The 22961-nt window shown below is 47.2% G+C and overlaps 1 protein-coding gene across 3 annotated transcripts in view; it reads left to right on the top strand.

The window, feature by feature from the left end:
- The window catches only part of UBE2E1 (ubiquitin conjugating enzyme E2 E1), a 311010-nt gene that overhangs the window by 173990 nt on the left and 114059 nt on the right, over positions 1-22961 (top strand). For all 3 annotated transcript variants that reach the window (XM_069212045.1, XM_069212047.1, XM_069212048.1), the window contains 2 exons: positions 1609-1819; positions 4910-4960. In XM_069212045.1, the coding sequence (XP_069068146.1) occupies positions 1609-1819; positions 4910-4960 (262 nt within the window). The remainder of the gene's footprint in view (positions 1-1608; positions 1820-4909; positions 4961-22961) is intronic.

The raw sequence follows: 22961 nt of genomic DNA, 5'->3' as shown, positions 1-22961 counted from the left end.
GGTTGCTTGATTTTACAGCTGGGAGACTTTTTATGGGGGATGCGGGTGCAAGTCGCACAGTCTGACAGTCGCAGTCTGTATGAGCCTAGAACATGTTATTGATCAAACACTTTCTGAACCGTTGTGACAATGTTGTTTGTAGGTGTTGGGGATAAGAGCCGCACACATTTTGCATTCACCACCCCTGGGCTGGCCCCGCAGGTGTTGTGGTGGCACAAGGGGCTGGGCTGATGGCAGTGAGTGAGGTTGGTGATTGTGTCCGGTGACCGGTCCGGAGAGATGCACAAACCTATCCAATGATGGTTTTGCAGTTGGACTGAGTGGCATGTGGGGTATTAGTGATCTGTGTGGTTGGAAATGTGTCAAGATCTATTAATGATGCCCCTGCGGTCTTCCTTTCATGCCACCTACTTCTCTGTGACTAGTGATGTTGGAGCAGTAGGTATGAATGTGCCCTCGAGAGCCTAGTTGTGTGTTTGGAATTTGGATTGTTTGTGAGTGGGGCTGATCTCAAGTGCTTCAGCAGGTGTTGTGCTGTGTGGATGAGGTGAGAGGAATGTCTTCTCCTGGTCTGCAGTGGGTGGGCTGTCTCAGAGGTGAGGGTTGTGCTCTCGGTTTCCAGCAGTAGTTGTGCTTTGTGAGAGTGGTCAGTAAGGATTGTGTTCTCTAGGGTTGTAGCAAGTGATGAGCTGCACATGAAAATAGTAGGTGAGGATCCTGGTCTCCTTTGCTTCAGCAAGACTTGTGCTGCGGTAGGGTGGTGGTTGAGGGTTGTGGTCTCCTGGCTTGCTGAAGAATTTCTCCGTGGGGGTCCTGGTCTCCTTTGCTTCAGCAAGACTTGTGCTGCGGTAGGGTGGTGGTTGAGGGTTGTGGTCTCCTGGCTTGCTGAAGATGTTCTCCGTGGGGGTCCTGGTCTCCTTTGCTTCAGCAAGACTTGTGCTGCGGTAGGGTGGTGGTTGAGGGTCGTGGTCTCCTGGCTTGCTGAAGATGTTCTTGGTGGGGGGTCCTGATCTCCTTTGCTTCAGCAAGCCTTGTACTGTGGTAGGGTGGTGGTTAAGGGTCATGCTCTCCTGGCTTGCTGAAGATGTTTTCCGTGTGTGTGGTAAACAAGGGCTGTGGCCTCTTTGATTCCAACAGTTGGTGTGGTGGTTTAGATTTGTGTTGTCTTGGGTTGCAGCAGCTGATGGGCTTTGTGAGGGTGATGGGTGAAGGTCATGTTTCCCTTTGTTACTGGAGGTGGCGTGTTGTGTGAGGGTGGTGATTTGGGTTTGTGGTCTCGGCTGCAGCAGATGTACTGTATGAGGGGGCAAGTGTTGTGCTGTTTGAAAGTGGTGAGGGCATTGGGAAGGCACTTTTACTAGTATAACTCCAGTCCTAGAATATTTTAGGAAAATCCAACTTTCCCTAAACTATTCCAGGAGGCCTGTTTACTATTCTAATGCAGAGTAGTTGAAGTAAGGGTTGAAAAGCAGCATTTTACAAAAACTTTTGTTCTGACGGCAGAGCTCAGTGGAATCAAGTAGGTACAGCTCGGTCTCTTAAGCAGCAGCAGGTGTTGCCGTTGTGAGGGTGGTGATTGATGGTCAGAACTTCTCTTCTTCCTTCCAGGCCGACTCCTGCCAACGGTTGCTGGTGTCGCGATGTCGGATGACGACTCGAGGGCCAGCAGCAGCTCCTCCTCTTCCATCTCCTCCAGCCTGCAGCAACAGATAGAGCGGGAGCCGCCCAACCTCAACAGCACCCCCACCCCGCCCAAGAAGAAAGAGAGCAAGGGCAGCATGAGTAAGAACTCCAAGCTGCTGTCCACCAGCGCCAAGAGGTGAGTCCAAGATCCTGCCCCCGAAGGGGTGCTGCCGGTTGCAACCATCTACTCAAGGGGATTCCCCGTAGAGCTCTGGCACAGCAGATATTGTAATATGAAAACTTTTTGACAGCCTTGCAGGGCCTTGTGTGTATTTGAGTAGCACGGTTGGAGACAAAATCCATGCCCAGGGCTTGGAGAATAATCCCATTAAAGAGTTTATGCTTCTTCACCTCTGGGGTGGTTGATGGGTCCTTTCTGTAGGGTTGCATGCAGTGGTGGTACTCCCAAGGCTCTCTTTGCTGCCACCCCTTGCCTGGTTCATTGGTCCTTTCAGTAGACATGCATGCAGGGAGCATAGTGGTGTGGAATTCCTATCATTGTACACCCAGGACTCCTTGTTTAAGGTCAAGAACAACTCTTCGTGGCACATTGTATAGGGTCAAGGCAAGTCTTCGGGCATATATTCTATGGGGTCAAGGCAAGTCTTCGGGCACATTGGATGGGGGTCAAGGCAAGTCTTTGTGGCATGTTGTATGGGGTCAAGGCAAGACTTTGTGGCATATTTCATGGGGTCAAGGCAAGTCTTTGTGGCGTATTGCATGGGGTCAATGCAAGTCTTTGTGGCATATTGTATGGGGTCAAGGCAAGTCCTCATGGCATGTGTATGGGGTCAAGGCAAGTCTGTGTGGCATATTGCATGGGGTCAAGGCAAGTCTTTGTGGCATATTGCATGGGGTCAAGGCAAGTCTTTGTGGCATATTGCATGGGGTCAAGGCAAGTCTTTGTGGCATATTGCATGGGGTCAAGGCAAGTCTTTGTGGCATAGGCAAGTCTTTGTGGCACATTGCATGGGGTCAATGCAAGTCCTCGTGGCACATAATATGGGGTCAAGGCTAGTTTTCATGTTTATTCTGTTCAGAGATTTAAGTAGGCCCAAAGCCCTGGAGCACAACTCTTTGGCTGCCAGTTTGCACTGCCAAGATATGTTTATGGGAAAGGGGTCGCCTGCTGGGAAGGAAAGAAATGAACCAATTTGTATAAATTGTACAAAATTGTATACATGATTTACTAATACAAAGCATTTACTGTTAAGGTGAACACTCTGAGTACATACACTGAGCGATAAGCTTAACTTGCATTATTGATCGTGGTCCCAATACCAGAATGTGTGTGCACGTTTGCCAAATTTAAAAACTTGGGGCAATTCAGGATGATCCTTAATTGTATTAAATTATATGCACAAGAATGGAAGCAAATCTAGCGACTGGTTGCTTTCAAAGTAAAATGTCCCCAAAAACGTAAATTGTGATCTGATTAAAAAACAAAAACGCATGGATTGAAGTTGCAAACAGTTTTGCTAAATGTTCATGCAGTTTGCTTTCAAGAAAGAATGTACACAAAAAATATTTGCAACTTAACACACACAATCTAATGTTACATACGGAATCATTTGAGATCCCGTTAAATTCATCATTTAGGAAAATGCATTTGATGCACGCAGATACCTTAAAAAATAGATACTTTTATTAACGGAGAAGCGGTGCAAAGCCATAATGGCAATCATTTAAAACAAAAACTCGGGGTCCCATTCTTAAAGAAAGTCGCAAAGATATGCCTGCACGGCCATGGTCGTTTACTATTTTCGGGAATTTGCAAAACTGTTGCAGGTTTCTAGGCATATCCCTAGCAAACGTTTGTGATCTCGATTTTTGCATGCAAAAATACACATTTGTTTGTGAAAATCTGCTGAGCCAGTGCTAAGTAACAAACGGATTTCTTTTTTTACCTGGGTTAAAATCTTCCCCCTCCCACCTAGATAGTCATTTCTGTGCAAATGTTTTACTCCTGCATTTGTCACGAGTACATTTCCAGCCTTTTTCTTTTTAGAGTGGGAAGTGTTGGTAAAGGAGCTGATGGGTACCCTTAAGCATTTCATTTTGTGGGTGTGCACACAATTAGAGAGCATTCTAGCCTTGAAAGTACCCCTTGCCTCTTACTTCCAGCCCTTGAGTAGATTGGCCTTTTTGGATGACAAACCAACTTTTGCTCCCCTAATCGAAACTTGCACATTTGAATAGCTTTAAGATTTTGTAACATTTTGAGTCTAAAAAGCCTCTGCAGAGTTCAACTAGTTGTAAAATGTAATTGTCCAGTCACTGATAAATGTCTTGGCAAACAAGACACTTGAGGCACTGTGAGATGACGTGATTTTCCCAATATTTACACAATGTGGTGAGGTGGAGAAGATGAGGCTGTGGATCTGCGGTCCTTTTTCTAGAGGTACTAGATTTGGGGATTTCTTTTTCTCCCGCTTGGTGTTGAGCTCCCTTGCTCGAGAGGGTTAATGTGCATTTATTCACACCATATCCATACCGGTTGGCTCTTACCGTTCATGACTTCTTCCCCTAAGTTCCCTCCCCCAGCCCAATCCATCTGTGCTTATTTTCCTTGCCCGCGTGGGTTGGCGGTACTTAGTGTAGGCATGTTAGCAGTGCTTAATTTAAGCCAGTGTTTTCCCGTGCTCAGCACCGGCACTTAATTGTCAACATAGGCACTAGTGTCAATTTGCCACATGGTGGCGCTGTTAGTCCAATTTAGAGATAAGCTCAACAACAGTTGTTTATTAATTCAATATACATTAAAAATGACTAAGGCCTGCCACCCAAATCTTTCTTGTAGCTTTGGGGGTCTGGCTTTGTCTGAATTATCACCCTTGTAGGAGTGTTGTGGTTATGAGTTGTGTTGGTACTGTAATTGGCCGCGCTGGCTGGGGCAATGGGTGTTGCAAGCTGCAGTGGCCTCCTGACTAGTGTCCTGGCACTTATATGTTTATATTTTACAAATTAAGCACTGCTTTGTAGTGGTAAAGTTCCTTCATCTTCCAGGGTTTGTCTTTCGGGAGCAGAGTTTCCAATCTTGCATGGAATAAAAGCTCTTAGGCTTTTGGCAGGGTATTTTCCTCATCTTCTAGTGGATATTTGTAGCCCACATGGGCTAACTACACTTTGTTTAGTTCCTTTAGACAATACTTTCATCACTTGCTCCCCCTCTGGTGCTGTGTTCACTGATGCACAGACATGAAAATTCTCTTTTCTCTTCCTGCAGGATCCAGAAGGAGCTGGCTGACATCACACTGGACCCGCCCCCAAACTGCAGGTACGTTAGTCTATTCATTGCTTTGAGTGTGGAGTGGCACCCTTGCAGGACAAGTGGGTGAAAGGCAAGGAGGGGGGAGCAAAGTGGATATGTATATATAAATAATGGAGCCTAGTTTTGTCCTTCTTTGCTGTTGTTGGATTATCATTCCACGTTCTATTGTTTAAGCATGGTGAGGGGTGCTTCTTTTTTGGAAGTGAGTCCACTGTTTTCAGGGTGTTTTTGGTGCGTGAGTGGGCCTGGTATGCAGGTTGCATCTTCTATGGGGTGAGACTGCCATTTCATTTAATCTTTTTTTTATATATATTGGCATATATGAAGTGCAAACTTTGCTCTGGTTCAGCAACTGAAGACTGCTGTTTGAGAGGGCTGCCCTGTTATGTTCCAGATCATGTTCAATTTATTCAGATGAGTGTTCTAAACATTGCAGGCCGCATCAGTTGATTGACAGGCAGATTAGCCTATGAAAGTTCGATGTGTGCCACGCGACCTGCCCGCAAATGGGGCCAGTCGGTCCAGGGTGTTGATGTGGAAAGGCTCTTATTGTGGCTTTCCTAGTTTGTGATTAATGTTCTGCTGTTTCCTTCGTGCTAGAGTTCAGGTACTGGTCGGCAATAATTGTGCGAGGAGTTCTTGAGAATATTTTTTAAGGCACGTGATCAACATTAAAGTATTGTATATTAAATGTAATGTACAAAAATGTATATATCTCGCGTTGCTTCAGTTTAGGGCCTGACCTCCTGCTGCGAAACAGATTAGATGCTTGTCCAAACGTGAACATTTCTGTTTATCACATTGTTCTGTATTCCCTAACCCTTCCGATTTTAGGCGCTTTGTTATAATAATAAACCGAACTCACTGGTATTTCAGCTGGCAACCTTGTAAAGGTTAGGGACTGACTTCTTTCTGGCAGGATTCAAACATGTGATTGCAATAACACGCAGGTCTTTAAAGCGGCTGCTTAACTGAGCGGCTATTAATAATAACCAACTATATTTTGGGGGTGCTTTCTATAGCGCTTAGATGGCACTTTTCGGCTGCTTCAGAATGCTTAGAGATCAGAAACTTTCACAAATATAAAACACGACAAACTTCAGACAGTCCCAGAAATCTGCGTGCACCTCTTCTTTTTTTTTTTTTTTTGAGGGGGGGGGGGGGGGGGCTGGAGGTTTGTTGAGCGAGAGCTCGAAATATCGAATGTCCTTGAGCCACCTCGTGAATTATTAAACTTTATAGCAAGCGATGATGGAAGCAGATTACCAGACCAATGGAGTCACTCAGATTTTGTAGCGCGATTCCTCACTGGTAGGAGGCCTCCCCACCACCAGCAAGTCTCTTGGCCAAAACCCCCTTTAGGTACTGATTAGTGCAGCCACCAATCTATGACTGACATTAAAAGCCTACAAAAAGAAGTTGGAAGAAGGTGCAAACCCAACTCACTGGTACTCATTTTATAGACCCCAGAAGGATGAAAGGCTGAGTAGACCCGCCGGGATTTGAACCTGTTGCCTGAGGTCGAAAACAGGCCCCTTACAGTGGACGCATTAGTCCCCTCAGCCAGACCGCTCTCCTAGTGGTGGAAGTGGTGTGGTACTTGGGTGTTTCTTGGGGGCTTTCCAGCAATTTAGTTCTCACTCCCTTCCTCACCTGCTGGTGTCTTGCCTTCTGAACATCCGCTGCTTACCTGAGTGACGGTGTCCTGCCCCAAAGGAAAGTCTGTGACCGGACCCCAACAGCTCACTTTTTAAAAGTAACTACCATCCCCGCTGACGGGCTTGTCAAACGCTTTGTTTAAGTAACTGTGTAATTGTAGGGCGCACTTTCACCCCCAGGGACTTTCTTGGTGCCGTTTACAGATAACCCTTGTTTGTTGTTGCTGGAATCAGTGGTACTCATTTGATTGACTTTGGGAGGATGAAAGGGCTTTATGCACCACCACAATTTGAAACCGAAACCATTAGGTAAAAACAGGTCTCGGCAGTGCTGCTTGTTGAGTGTAGTTTGCACAGGTGCTGCTTGTGGCTTTTGTAGTGTTTTTTTATTTTTTGAGTGATATAGAACAGTGGTTCCCAACTTGTGGCCCGGAGCACTTGGGGGGTCCACAAAGCCTCTTCAGGGGGTCCACGGTTGCTTAGAAAATTAAATAATATTAACAGATTAGGTCCCCAGCTTTCAGCAATGACTCAGTAGGGGGTCCCCGGGCTCCAGTAATAATAAAGTGGGTGTCCACAGAAGTCAAAAGGCTGGGAACCACTGACTTAGAACACCAGCTGTGCCTTTCTGCTACTTCTCATTAATGTGCTTCACCTTCTAGTAGGCCACGTTTGAGGTGTCATGTCCAGTGTCGGAAGCATCATCTACAGTATTGAGTCCACCGCTTCAGGCTGCTTCTGAGCGCTGTGTTCCGTTCTAGATGTCTCCTTTGATGTTTAGTGGTCAATTCTAGAGGCTTTAGGTGCAGTGTAGTGGTATGTTCTGGATGTCTCATGCGAAGTGTAAAGGTCTGTTCGAGAGTCTTTAGACGCAGTGTAATGCTTGGTTCCAGAGGCCTCATGCGGAACATTCCGGTCAGTTCTAAAGGCTTCAAGCTCAGTGAAGTGGTAGGTTCTAGATATCTAATGTGCAGTGTAGTGTCCAGTTATAAAGGTCCTCATGCGCAGTGTAGTAGTCAGTTCTAGAGGTCTCATGTGTAGCATATTGGTCAGTTCTAGAGGATTTAGGTGCAGAGGAGTGGTTTGTTCTAGAGGCCTCATGCTCGGAGTAGTGTTCAATGTGTATTGCCAGTTCTAGAGGCATTAGGTGCCGTGTAGTGGTTTGTTAGAGAGTCCTCATGCTCTGTGTAGTGGTGGATTCCAGAGGCTTCATGTCCGTTCTAGAGGCCTCATGCGCAGGGTAGTGGTTGTTTCTAGAGATGTCATACACAATGTGGTGGTTGGTTCTAGAGGCCTCATTCGAAGTGTATCGGGCAGTTCTGGAGGCTTCATATGCAGTGTATTGGTCACTTCTAGAGGCTTTCAGTGCAGTCTAGTGATCCGCTCTAGAGGCATCATGAGCAGTGTATTCATCAGTTCTAGAGGGTTTAGGTGCAGGGCAGTGGGCTGTTCTAGATGCCTCATGCGCAGTGTAGTACTTGGTTCTAGAGGCCTCGTGCAGAGTAGTAGTCCGTTCTAGAGTCCTCATGCACAATGTAGGGGTCAGCTCTAGAGGCCTCATATGAAGTGTAGTGGTCTGTTCTAGATGCCTCATCTGTAGTGCTTGGTCCTAGAGGCCTCATGTGCAGCATATTGGTCAGTTCTAGCGGCTTTAGGTGCAGTGCAGTGGACTGTTGTAGATGCCTCATGCGCAATGTAGTGCTTGGTCCTAGAGGACTTAGGTGCAAAGTAGTAGTCAGTTCTAGAGGCCTCATGCGCTGTGTAGTGGTTGTTTCTAGAGATGTCATTCACAATGTGGTGGCTGGTTCTAGAGGCCTCATTTGAAGTGTATCGGGCAGTTCTGGAGGCCTCAGATGCAGTGTATTGGTCACGTCTAGAGGTTTTAGGCGCAGTCTATTGGTCCTCTCTAGACGCGTCATGAGCAGTGTATTCATCAGTTCTAGAGGCTTGAGGTGAAGTAGTCAGTTCTAGAGGCCTCATGCACAGGGTAGTGGTTGTTTCTAGAGATGTCATACACAATGTGGTGGCTGGTTCTAGAGGCCTCATTTGAAGTGTATTGGTCACTTCTAGAGGCGTCATGAGCAGTGTATTCATTAGTTCTTGAGGCTTTAGGTGCAGTGAAGTGGTCAGTTCTAGAGCACTGTGTGGTGTGCTAGTGCCAGTTCTAGAGTATTTAAGCTTAGTGTATTGACCATTTCTAAAGACCTTCTTTGCAGCACGGTGACAAGTTGTAGAATTGCATCTGGAGTGTTGTGGGGAGTTTTGGATAACGCACGTGCAGTATTGTAAGATCTGAAAGCCTTAGCAGAAATATTGCGGTGTGTTCTGGAGAACTGAGACCGGTTCTAGCGGTCTCCCTCTCCAACACGAATGTGCATAGTTCTTGTAGTTCTTATCTGCAGTCTGGCCTCTAGTGTTGGAAGCCACTTCTTCCGTCTAGTCTCCAGTTCTAGATGCCTACTGGGCAGGGCAAGTGTCCAGCTCTGCAGAGGAGGAGATGTGGTCCAGTGGCTGAGCTGCCGAGCAGAAGTGTTGTGTTCAGTACCAGACCTCCCTCACCCTCCTACAACCAGAAGAAATGACCACTTTATTATATTACACTGCATCTCAAGCACAGAATTAACAACACATTGATGACCCCCCCCACCCCACTGAAAATGTAATGATACAAGCTGGGAGAGTGACAGCAGCCATCAGGTCCTGAAGGTGGCTGAGGAGCAGGGAAAGATGGTGCTCCTCAGGGCCCTCAGGGCTTCCCGTCCCTCGTACACTCCAGGACCACATCTGATGCACCCCTGAGGATGTTCCTAATATGTTGAGGAGACACAGATCAGACAATCTGCGTTGCACATGTGGGGTCATGAGGCCTCTCCAGCTTAATTGCACTTTCACCCCAAATTATTTTGGACATATGTGGAGGGGATTGGCTGTGCTGCCGCTCTCTTATGTGGTCACAAGCACTGTAATTTTGTGAATCGCAGGGTTTGCAACTGCACAATTGTTTTTTTCAGCATGCCCAGCGTTCCTCTGTACCGTGGCAGGCCCTAAAGTAAAAAGGCACCAATTAATACTGGTTTTCAAGATGTGCTTGAGGGTCAAACCTGGCCAATACCATAGACAAAACTGCAGAGTCTCCAACTGGCTTGGTGCACCTGGGTGCACGCATGACAGCACCTATTAGGGTTTCTATTGGTGCCCGGCCAGTCCTTGGTGAGGGGCGTTGTGCGGGCAGTACTGACATCAGGTGTCACAGGTCTCGCAGGCACTGGTGTGTGTACTGGGCAGTGGGGACCTGACTGCGCTTGCTTGAAGGGAGGCGGACTTTCTCGAAGGAGGCGGTGAGATAGTGTTGGTGACGGCCATGTTTGCTGCGTGAAGGGCGTGTGTTAGCTAGTGTCAGTGGAATGAGCGGTGCCTGCAGTTTGTGTGGCGTTGGCGTGTTAAGAGTGTTGTGCTGACATCGCCTGTCAGGTTGCCGTCAGCGGCGCGGAGACTGTTTGCTGGTTAAATTGCATTTGCTTAATAAGGGGATTTGAGTAAAGTGGATGCGTGCAGTTTGAGTGACATCAGTGCATCGCAGTGTTTGTTGAGACCTCTCCTCTTCAAGCAGCTCAAGCAATGCCCATGAGTGGAGTGACATTCACATGGTCAGTCTGCTGGTTGCGTGATGTTGGCACATGGGATACCTCTAGGTTGAGGCATCATCGACCTCTCCAGGAGTTTGTGCCTTAAGGCACCTTTTTTGTGTTGCTGTAGTTGCCCTAAGTGTCCAGGCGTGGGTCCTGTGCTCACTGTGCCACTGGATCAAAGCTAGCCTGGCTGATGAAGGGTGATACTCAGAAACCGGTCCTAGGATGCTTATTTCCTGTCCGGGAGGACCTGGCCTGGCAGTTCGGGCTGGACTGTTCCCATGGAGAGCAGGGTCAAGACTGATGTGCATATAGCTGGGTCCAAACTGGGGTGGCATGGCAAGCAAAAAAATGACGGATTATCCCAGATCTGTGACTGAGGGTGAATATTTGACAAGGTTCAGCATTCCGTCCATCATCTTTTTGGGTTGCTAACGAAGGACCTGCACATCCGGCCCTTGCGATCTCTGCAGATGAAGTGAGTAATATTTACATGTTGACGAATCGCTTTGACACTCCGCATTAAGTGCACTGCTGGACTAGAGGTCTGCTTGTAGAATTACACAGGTACGCCACACGTATAACTGTTATAGCACCTACCTGCCAGTTCAGGTACACAATCCTAGCGCTGCTTGTGTGTTCAGTGGCTTTGGCTTATTGAAGCATCTCATGTCCTAGTCCATGTCTGCGGTTTAAGCAACATTTGCACATCCAAACATTTGCCTTTTGACGCATTTTGGAGCTAGGCCGATATCTGTAGTTCAAGTGACGGTGCATAGAAAAGTTTGCTCTGCGACCATCTCCTAACCAACCCATGTCTCCACCGTCAGCGTTGGCTTTTGGGTATTGTATGATTTAACAGCGCGTTTGACACCATGAATCATCATATTTTTCCTACTTTGTTATGGTTACGTTATTAAGGTTTTAATTAAACGTACAATTAAAAAATACTGCTTTCTCCTATCCTCTGGAGAATAGCTGAATTCAAGATACAGTTTCAAAATGGCTTAAGGGCTTCTTATCAAACAGGTTTTTCTGAGTAGAATTAACACTCGTAGATCGTCTTTAAGGCCATGTACGTGTGGGATCCCCTGGGCTCCATTTTGTTGCCAGTCCTGGCTCGGCTAATTGACTCTTTTGGTGTAAAATGTTACTAATATGCTGATGAGACACATGTCAGACCTAGAAGCTGCATTCAATCTGCAGCGTTGTTTAAAAAAGTGCAGTTTGGGATGTGTTCAGACTATGTAAACTTCAGTGGCTCTAAAGTAGAGTTATTGTGTCTGGTGTAACCTGCGACACTAGGTCCATCTACTTTTTTGGCCGGATAGTTTAGGGCAGTGGTTCCTAATCTTCTGACTTCTATGGACCCCCACTTTATTATTATTGGAGTCTGGTGACCCCCACTGAATCATTATTGGAATCCGGGGGATCTCCCTTAAGTCATTACTAGAAGCCGGGGATCCTGGCATAAAAATTGTTGATGACTTGAAACGCAAAACAATTACACAAAGAATACAGAAACAAGCATTCATCAAACATACACAAATAATAACACCTTTTATTTAATTTGCAAACAAATATAAAGAAAAAATATATATTTTAATAGGAAGATTGGGGCTTTTCTAAATTCAGTTGAAACCACGCATCGTCCATACCGTATTCTGTTTGGCGCACCTGCACGGCTCCTGTGATTCTATCAGGGGAGACACATATAATTTTTGGCTTCCAATTTCAAATTCCTTGACATTTACAGCAGGGTTAAAAAATGTCAATTGTATGTTTAGACACCTTATTTATGTACACTTTATTAATCTGTTAATAATTAATTTCCCAAGCATCCGAGGACCCCCTGAGGAGGCTAATGCGGAACCCCAGAGGTCCCCGGGCCACAGGTTGGGAACCACTGGTTTAGGTTTTCGTCTTCATTAGTGTGAGTGGTGAAGAGCCCGGATGTCAGAACTGATCCAGCACTGACTCTTGCATATCAGGTGGACACTGTGGCCAGGCCCTGCCTGTTTCAGTTGCACTCAGTTAAACAAGTGCTCCTTTGATTTACTCCATCTCAAAAGATCACTGTCATCTCCCCTGGATTACTGGATTACATCTACCTGGATTTACCCGCCTCTCTCCTTAAAAAGATGCAACAGATTCAGAACTTTGCAGTAAGATTGGCCACGGTTTTAATATCTCTCCCCTGCAGGCAAAGGTACATTGGTTGCAGAAAAGGAGAATTTTGTTTAAGTCCATTTGTTTGGTGTATAAAGTGATGAATCGACCCAGCCCCTCATTTCTATGATTCTGTTTAATTTGTACTGACTGAGCCACATTCTGACTTTAGCCCCCAAACTGAACCTCATCCTCCAAAAGTGAAAGTAAAGATCTCAGTGCGGAGGCCTTTCAGTTACTACGCCTTCCTCATCCACTCCAGAGGGTCTGACCTGTGACCTGGCCTGTTCCCCTGGCCTAATGAAGAGAACTGAAACCGCAGGTATGAGATGGTTTGACTTGTTTTCAGCGCAGTCATACCCCAATGGGGCGATATACATGCCGATAGACCCGATTCGGGCGGGAGGCTCCCGATTTTTGAAGCGGAAAAAGGGCCTTATTTTGTCTGTCTCCCGCCTTAGATTACATCAGCTTCAATACATTCTTTCGACTATTTATTGAAAATGTCCTACTTTCCTCTTCTGAAATGTTGTCATGTAGGACGTGTCGTGTTTTCTGGTAATGTCTCCTGGTCAAATGAAGACTTTTGTAGGTCAGGCGTTGGCTGCAGAGAGAGGGATGCTGCACATCAAACAGCTGTTGCAGCCCAAGTGACTTCCAGGTTGTCAGCTTCTCCTGTGCGCCGGGTGACATCTGCATGAGGAGTGACCTCTGAGGGTGGTGCAGTCCCTGTGCGCCGGATGACGTTTACAGGAGGAGTGACGTCTGGGGATAGTGCAGTCCCTGTGCGCCGGGTGACGTCTACAGGAGGAGTGACGTCTGAAGACGTCTACAGGAGGAGTGACGTCTGAGGATGGCGCTGTCTATGTGCGCCGAGTGACATCTGAAGATGGTGTAGTCCTTGTACACCGGGTAACTTCTAAAACCGGGGTGGCTCTGTAGATGGTGTAGTCCCTGTGAGCCTGGTGACCTCTGCAGGAGGAGTGACGTCTGAGGGTGGTGCAGTCCCCATGCGCCGGGTGACGTCTATAGGAAGAGGATGTCTGAGGATGGCTCAGTTGCTATGCGCTGGGTGACGTCTGCAAGAGAAGTGATGTCTGAAAATGTGCGCCGGGTGACATCTACAGGAGGAGTGACGTCTGAAGATGAGAGGGGAATCCGACTAATTAAAACAAAGTATCGCAAAGGCCTGAGATGGGTGCTGACGCGATGTGATTTCTGTCCAGTGATTTGAATGTCAGTGAAGAAATTCGCTCAAGGACTGGGCTCCTACTGAGGACTAAGCATCTAGTGCACAGTGCCCAGGAAGGCTGTCCTTGAGAAGGTGGTAGTCTGCACTGAAGTCTGCAGGAGGCGAAGGCACCCGCCTGTGTTTGGTGGAGGGTGACCTGAGCGCGTGGCATTCTTGCCTGACGTCACGGTCTGGCAGGATGCATCCTTTCATCGCTGGATTGGATTATATTCCATTTAAGATGATGCGGTTTTTGTTGTGAAGCACCCTGATGAGGTTGAAACGTGTCTCTGAAGGGCACACCACAGAGTGAATGGCCATCGACTGCTTGTCTCAGGTGGGGGTACTACCCAACAATAGCTATCCTTTACTGACCGCTGCAGGATGAAATGCCATGTCAGCCCAGCCAGGGTTTGAACCCGTACCTGCACGCAGCTCTCTGTAGCGAGGCCTCAACACACCGAGATGTCTCCCCAGCCCTGACCCTAAACAATCCCCTCGATACCTCACCCAGCGCGTAAAACATCAAGGCAGAGACAGTCCTCCAGGTTTTTTTAAGCTTTTGAAAAGAGACGGCTGTCGTGGAAGAACTAGGTTACTCCGGATGGGAAGGATGTATAGCTCCATTTCTTTAAAAGGGGACATCCAGTCTGGATATTAACACAATTATTGCGATTCCACTGTTAGTGACCTGAGGGTACGGGTGATGCGATTCCAATGTTAGTGACTTGAGGGTACGGGTGATGCGATTCCACTGTTAGTGACCTGAGGGTACTAGTGATGCGATTCCACTGTTAGTGACCTGAAGGTACTAGTGATGCGATTCCACTGTTAGTGACTCGAGGGTACTAGTGATGCGATTCCACTGTTAGTGACCTGAGGGTACGGGTGATGCGATTCCACTGTTAGTGACCTGAGGGTACAGGTGATACGTTTCCACTGTTAGTGACCGGAGGGTACGGGTGATGCGATTCCACTGTTAGTGGCTCGAGGGTACTAGTGATGCGATTCCACTGTTAGTGACCTGAGGGTACTAGTGATGCGATTCCACTGTTAGTGACCTGAGGGTGCGGGTGATGCGATTCCAATGTTAGTGACCTGAGGGTGCGGGTGATGCGATTCCAATGTTAGTGACCTGAGGGTACTAGTGATGCGATTCCAATGTTAGTGACCTGAGGGTACTAGTGATGCGATTCCACTGTTAGTGACCTGAGGGTACTAGTGATGCGATTCCAATGTTAGTGACCTGAGGGTACTAGTGATGCGATTCCACTGTTAGTGACCTGAGGGTACGGGTGATGTGATTCCACTGTTAGTGGCTGGAGGGTACTAGTGATGCGATTCCACTGTTAGTGACCTGAGGGTACTAGTGATGCGATTCCACTGTTAGTGACCTGAGGGTGCGGGTGATGCGATTCCATTGTTAGTGACCTGAGGGTGCGGGTGATGCGATTCCACTGTTAGTGACCTGAGGGTACTAGTGATGCGATTCCACTGTTAGTGATCTGAGGGTACTAGTGATGCGATTCCACTGTTAGTGACCTGAGGGTACGGGTGATGCAATTCCACTGTTAGTGACCTGAGGGTACTAGTGATGCGATTCCACTGTTAGTGATCTCAGGGTACTAGTGATGCGATTCCACTGTTAGTGATCCGAGGGTACGGGTGATGCGATTCCACTGTTAGTGATCTGAGGGTACTAGTGATGCGATTCCAATGTTAGTGACCTGAGGGTAGTAGTGATGCGATTCCACTGTTAGTGACCTGAGGGTGCGGGTGATGCGATTCCACTGTTAGTGACCTGAGGGTACGGGTGATGCGATTCCACTGTTAGTGACCTGAGGGTACGAGTGATGCGATTCCACTGTTAGTGACCTGAGGGTGCGGGTGATGCGATTCCAATGTTAGTGACCTGAGGGTACTAGTGATGCGATTCCACTGTTAGTGATCTGAGGGTACTAGTGATGCGATTCCACTGTTAGTGATCTGAGGGTACTAGTGATGCGATTCCAATGTTAGTGACCTGAGGTTACTAGTGATGCGATTCCACTGTTAGTGACCTGAGGGTGCGGGTGATGCAATTCCACTCTTAGTGATCTGAGGGTTCGGGTGATGCGATTCCACTGTTAGTGACCTGAGGGTACGGGTGATGCGATTCCACTGTTAGTGACCTGAGGGTACTAGTGATGCGATTCCAATGTTAGTGACCTGAGGGTACTAGTGATGCGATTCCACTGTTAGTGACCTGAGGGTGCGGGTGATGCGATTCCACTGTTAGTGGCTGGAGGGTACGGGTGATGCGATTCCACTGTTAGTGACCTGAGGGTGCGGGTGATGCGATTCCAATGTTAGTGACCTGAGGATAGTAGTGATGCGATTCCACTGTTAGTGATCTGAGGGTGCGGGTGATGCGATTCCACTGTTAGTGATCTGAGGGTGCGGGTGATGCGATTCCACTGTTCGTGATCTGAGGGTGCGGGTGATGCGATTCCACTGTTGGTGATCTGAGGGTGCGGTTGATGCGATTCCACTGTTAGTGACTCGAGGGTACGGGTGATGCGATTCCACTGTTAGTGACTCGAGGGTACTAGTGATGCGATTCCACTGTTAGTGACCTGAGGGTGCGGGTGATGCGATTCCAATGTTAGTGACCTGAGGATAGTAGTGATGCGATTCCACTGTTAGTGATCTGAGGGTGCGGGTGATGCGATTCCACTGTTAGTGATCTGAGGGTGCGGGTGATGCGATTCCACTGTTAGTGACTCGAGGGTGCGGGTGATGCGATTCCACTGTTAGTGACTCGAGGGTACTAGTGATGCGATTCCACTGTTAGTGACTCGAGGGTACAAGTGATGCGATTCCACTGTTAGTGACCTGAGGGTACGGGTGATGCGATTCCACTGTTAGTGGCTCGAGGGTACGGGTGATGCGATTCCACTGTTAGTGGCTCGAGGGTACGGGTGATGCGATTCCACTGTTAGTGGCTCGAGGGTACGGGTGATGCGATTCCACTGTTAGTGACTTGAGGTACGGGTGATGCGATTCCACTGTTAGTGACTCGAGGGTACTAGTGATGCGATTCCACTGTTAGTGACCTGAGGGTACGGGTGATGCGATTCCACTGTTAGTGACCTGAGGGTACAGGTGATACGTTTCCACTGTTAGTGACCTGAGGGTACGGGTGATGCGATTCCACTGTTAGTGGCTCGAGGGTACGGGTGATGCGATTCCACTGTTAATGACCTGAGGGTACGGGTGATGCGATTCCACTGTTAGTGACTTGAGGTACGGGTGATGCGATTCCACTGTTAGTGACTCGAGGGTACTAGTGATGCGATTCCACGGTTAGTGACTTGAGGTACGGGTGATGCGATTCCACTGTTAGTGACTTGAGGTTATGGGTGATATGATTCAACTGTTAGTCGAATCGCATCACCCTTGCCCTTAAGTCACTGTTAGAGGCTTGAGGTTACGGGTGATGAGTGGCTTGAGGTTACGGGGGTGTAATTTGACTCTCCTCCATGTATAGGATAATTGAATACTGAAGCCAAGGGGCTAACTGCTTTGAATACCACCCAAGTGACTGCCCCTGTCCACATCCCCTTCTACCAATTAGTGTCTGATGGGCAAGGGAGATGTGATCTGATCCCCTATGTATATAATGTTGCTGGAGTCTAGAATAGACAGGACCAAGGGAGATGTGATCCGATCCCCTATGTATATAATGTTGCTGGAGTCTAGAATAGACAGGACCAAGGGAGATGTGATCTGATCCCCTATGTATATAATGTTGCTGGACTCTTGAACAGACAGGACCAAGGGAGATGTGATCTGATCCCCTATGTATATAATCTTGTTGGAGTCTAGAATGGACTGCACCGAGGGAGATGTGATCTGATCCCCTATGTATATAATGTTGCTGGAGTCTAGAATGGACTGCACCAAGGGAGATGTGGTCCGATCCCCTATGTATATAATGTTGCCGGGTGTCTAGAATGGACTGCACCAAGGGAGATGTGATCCGATCCCCTATGTATATAATGTTGCTGGAGTCTAGAACAGACAGGACCAAGGGAGGTGTGATCCGATCCCCTATGTATATAATGTTGCTGGAGTCTAGAATGGACTGCACCAAGGGAGATGTGATCTGATCCCCTATGTATATAATGTTGCTGGAGTCTAGAATAGACAGGACCAAGGGAGGTGTGATCCGATCCCCTATGTATATAATCTTGTTGGAGTCTAGAATAGACTGCACCAAGGGAGATGTGATCCGATCCCCTATGTATATAATCTTGTTGGAGTCTAGAATGGACTGCACCAAGGGAGATGTCATCTGATCCCCTATGTATATAATGTTGCTGGAGTCTAGAATAGACAGGACCAAGGGAGGTGTGATCCGATCCCCTATGTATATAATGTTGCTGGAGTCTAGAACAGACAGGACCAAGGGAGGTGTGATCCGATCCCCTATGTATGTAATGTTGCTGGGGTCTAGAATGGGCTGGACCAAGGGAGATGTGATCCGATTCCCTATGTATATAATGTTGTTGGAGTCTAGAATGGACTGCACCGAGGGAGATGTGATCCGATCCCCTATGTATATAATGTTGCTGGAGTCTAGAACAGACAGGACCAAGGGAGATGTGATCCGATCCCCTATGTATGTAATGTTGCTGGGGTCTAGAATGGGCTGGACCAAGGGAGATGTGATCTGATCCCCTATGTATATAATGTTGCTGGAGTCTAGAATAGACTGCACCAAGGGAGATGTGATCGATCCCCTATGTATATAATGTTGCTGGAGTCTAGAATAGACTGCACCAAGGGAGATGTGATCCGATCCCCTATGTATATAATGTTGCTGGAGTCTAGAATAGACAGGACCAAGGGAGATGTGATCCGATCCTCTATGTATATGTTGCTGGAGTCTAGAATAGACTGCACCAAGGGAGATGTGATCCGATCCCCTATGTATATAATGTTACCGCAGTCCAGAATGGACCAAGGGAGATGTGATCTGATCTCCCTATGTATTTAATGTTGCTGGAGTCTAGAATAGACAGGACCAAGGGAGATGTGATCTGATCCCCTATGTATGTAATGTTGCTGGGGTCTAGAATGGGCTGGACCAAGGGAGATGTGATCCGATCCCCTATGTATATAATGTTGCTGGGATCTAGAATGCACAGGACCAAGGGAGATGTGATCCGACCCCCTATGTATATGTTGCTGGAGTCTAGAATAGACAGGACCAAGGGAGATGTGATCTGATCCCCTATGTATATAATGTTGCTGGAGTCTAGAATGGACTGCACCAAGGGAGATGTGATCCGGTCCCCTATGTATATAATGTTGCTGGAGTCTAGAATAGACTGCACCAAGGGAGATGTGATCCGATCCCCTATGTATATAATGTTGCTGGGGTCTAGAATAGACAGGACCAAGGGAGATGTGATCGATCCCCTATGTATATAATGTTGCTGGAGTCTAGAATGGACTGCACCAAGGGAGATGTGATCCGATCCCCTATGTATATAATGTTGCTGGGATCTAGAATGCACAGGACCAAGGGAGATGTGATCCGACCCCCTATGTATATGTTGCTGGAGTCTAGAATAGACAGGACCAAGGGAGATGTGATCTGATCCCCTATGTATATAATGTTGCTGGAGTCTAGAATGGACTGCACCAAGGGAGATGTGATCCGGTCCCCTATGTATATAATGTTGCTGGAGTCTAGAATAGACTGCACCAAGGGAGATGTGATCCGATCCCCTATGTATATAATGTTGCTGGGGTCTAGAATAGACAGGACCAAGGGAGATGTGATCGATCCCCTATGTATATAATGTTGCTGGAGTCTAGAATGGACTGCACCAAGGGAGATGTGGTCCGATCCCCTATGTATATAATGTTACCGTAGTCTAGAATAGACAGGAGCAGGACCCCTGCTGTTGCACCCGATTGCGAAGATAACTCAGCATGTTCAGTGCCTGCTGCAGAGAGATGTTAGTTGGACAATTAAACGCCAGTTCTTTTGTGTCCGCTGACTTTGAAGCGGGGCCTATGTTGGTAAAAAACGAATATCCGCCATGCAGGAGGAAGAGTGTCCCGTTGTCCAAGGGAACAGTGAAAAACAAAACCCTCCAACCCCTCAGACACAAGAGAATCCACGGCAGCGGCTCTCACTGCATCCTACGAGGCCCAAAAAATACAACCATACTTGAGCGAGTCAATGGGAAAGAGGTGCCTGAAAGAGATCCTTGGGGCCAGGCTGGTGTCTTTGCAGATAAAAGGGTTCAATCTTAACTGGAAATCACTACCCCATGTCGCAGGATGCAGGCCATGCAACCACATAAAGGAGTCTCTCCTGCATCTTACCTGCGTCTGTCCAGACCTGTTACAGCCTGGACAGACGCTGCTAACACCAGCTTTCCTGTCAATGGGGCACAGACGGGTAGAAGCAAGAGCAGGTCTCTAGCACGGTCCCCTCCGATCTGCCCAAGTTTGAAAAGTTTATGCAGGTGGCAAGAACCGCCCTTAAAGAAGCGAGGTGGTATTGTACAAAGATAAAAACCAACTTGAAAAACTCCGCTGCCCAATGTGTGATGTGTGCGCAGACTAAGCGTGGGCAAAATTGTGGAGTTCTGCTACGTGGAATTCTGACAAGTGCAGAAAAAACTCCGCTGCCCAGTGTGTGGTGGTGTGCGCAGACTAGGCGGGACAGAGTTTGCAGAGTTGTGCTATGCGGAACTCCGTGAAGTGCCTACAAAACTCTGCGGCCCAGTGTGTGATGGCGTGCGCAGACTAGGCGTGGGCAAAATTGCGGAGTTCTGCTACGCGGAACTCCGCGAAGTGCCGACAAAACTCTGCGGCCCAGTGTGTGATGGCGTGCGCAGACTAGGCGTGGGCAAAATTGCGGAGTTCTGCTACGCGGAACTCCGCGAAGTGCCGACAAAACTCTGCGGCCCAGTGTGTGATGGTGTGCGCAGACTAGGCGTGGGCAAAATTGCGGAATTCTGCTACGCGGAACTCTGCAAAGTGCCCCAAAAACTCTGCCTCCCAGTGTGTGGGGGTGTGCGCAGAGATCGCACCTTACTACGCGCATTTGCACACGTTCAAGATGGTCAGGACTGTTCCTCCATCTTGCTTAAAAAGTACTGACTATGACTAGGGCTCCCCGTTTTCAGTTTTTCATGATTTTTACAGATCAATACACAGTTTTCTGTCTGCATTTATTTTTTTAAAGCGGGTAAGTACAGGAAGTCAGGCTTCTTTTAAATGACTCTCTGTGCTATTTTCATGAATTGTAGGGCAGCAGCTGTGCAAATAGACTGCACGGGGAATTGAAAAACTGGATGAATTTCCTTTAATAACGGCAAATGTCAACATATATTTGTGATATAAGGCTAATATTTACCAGTTGGTGTATTGTTATGTTATATTTGGCAGTTTAAATAGCTAAACATGACAGACATCAAAGTATGAGTGCGTGTATATCACTTAAATATGTAAATGTACGATTTTACAGCTTAATTTATCCAAAAAATACAAAATAAATATGGGTAAATCCAGGTAAGATGGCCAGATAATAAATATGGCAAAATACAGACGGAAATGTAAAAAAAAAAAAAAATACCATAAAACCGGAAGCCTTAACTGTGATGCTTTGCACAATGTTTAATTACAGTGCCCTCCCTAGGAGTGTTTTTTTTAAGTCACGAATCCGCAGGAACGATGCGATATCCTGCTCAGCTGCACGAGGGAGAGAGACTGTAGTTTTTTTCACTAAACTGGACTGTTTCAAGCCTCTGGCGGACCCACCACTGCCTCTTACAGAAATCCAATTTACCTGGAAGAGTCCTTCTCCCATCACGCTGTGAAACGTGCAGACTTTGCATTTTATTCTGCTCGCATGCGCATTTTAAATCACACGATGTACCTTAGAACGGTTGTCTCTGATGTGTTTATGACATGACAGCTTTTAATGACATTTCATGCTAATTTTATTATAATAATTTTAATGCACATGTATGTTTTGTATATCCGTAAATTCGAAACGCAGAATGTGCATGAAAGTATTGCAGTATGCTTGCTGCATAAACGTAACTTTTTTTGACGACATCATCATTTTTACTGTTGCATTTATACCTTTGAGGAATTGCAATGGTTTTAATTAATCACACATTAAGAATGTGTTCATTCAATCCAATGCCACAAAGTGGTAACTGCTACCCCCACCCCACTGTGTGGCAAGAGAACCACGATGGCCTTTAATGTCTGTGCTTATGGTGCGGGATTGTGCACGGGGTGGGGGGAACCAAGGGAGACTGTCCCCAAAATGCTATCTTGGTTCTGTTACCTTATACTTCTCTTGGGAGTTTTCCTGAGGTGTCTTTTCGTCTCCTCTGGGACCAGCCTCTGTGCCCGGAACAGAAAACTTAGTCGAAGGTGCACTCTTCAACCCTGCAAGGGTTTTCTTTGACTGATGCTCTTAATGTTGATAAACACGTTTCCACCCTTCGCCAGATTGGCATGGGCTTCTTCAGGGCAAGGATGTTGGAAGTGGGTTGCACCAGAACCCTGGGCTGCGTTACCCATCATGCCCCTGGGAATCTACAATAGTTGTAGATTTCTAGACTCATGCCAAGATCTTTATGAATAAGGGAAAGAGATGGAAATCCCGTAGGATACTGGCATGGGAAATTTTTCTAACAAAGAAGATGGAATTTTGGTGAAATTTTGTGGATAATTGGAAACATTTCCCAGAAAGGCGGAAATTCAGTAGATGATTGGAAGCATTTCCCAGACGTAGTGCCCCCTTGATAAATAAACAAGTGCACGCCATCAAAAAGTTGGAATGAGTACGTTTTCTGGAGGTGTTGTTGTACGCACTTATGTTGAAGGAGGGTGTAGGGCAGGGTTTCTCTATGGGGAAATATATTTTTCTCTGCAAAACACATTTAAAAAAAAAGAGGTTTTAAAAATGCATATTCCAGCGGATGCGTACGCCGTAATGGCGGACAATGTGCGTGTTATCCAGTTAGGAGTATCTGGCCTGCTCCGATGTATGATAGTTGCAGTTTCCGAGACCTACAAATGGTGGAAATGCCTTGAGAGGCGACTAACCCCAGCCTACACCTAGAGGACCGGGGAAGAGTGTTTCTAGCCGGTGTAGGGGGTCGCCTGCTTGAATTCTCAGTTTTATTACGCGTCACGGTCACCGATTACACCCCTGCCCCCCGTTCCTTTACCCCTTCTCAAAGCCCTGTCCCCTCGCGATTTACCACGTGCAACAAAAAAAAATTGCTGCGTTT

This window comes from Pleurodeles waltl, chromosome 10, assembly GCF_031143425.1.
Source record: "Pleurodeles waltl isolate 20211129_DDA chromosome 10, aPleWal1.hap1.20221129, whole genome shotgun sequence".
Classification (NCBI taxonomy): Eukaryota; Metazoa; Chordata; class Amphibia; order Caudata; family Salamandridae; genus Pleurodeles; species Pleurodeles waltl.
This window is presented reverse-complemented; position numbering and strand designations above follow the sequence as displayed.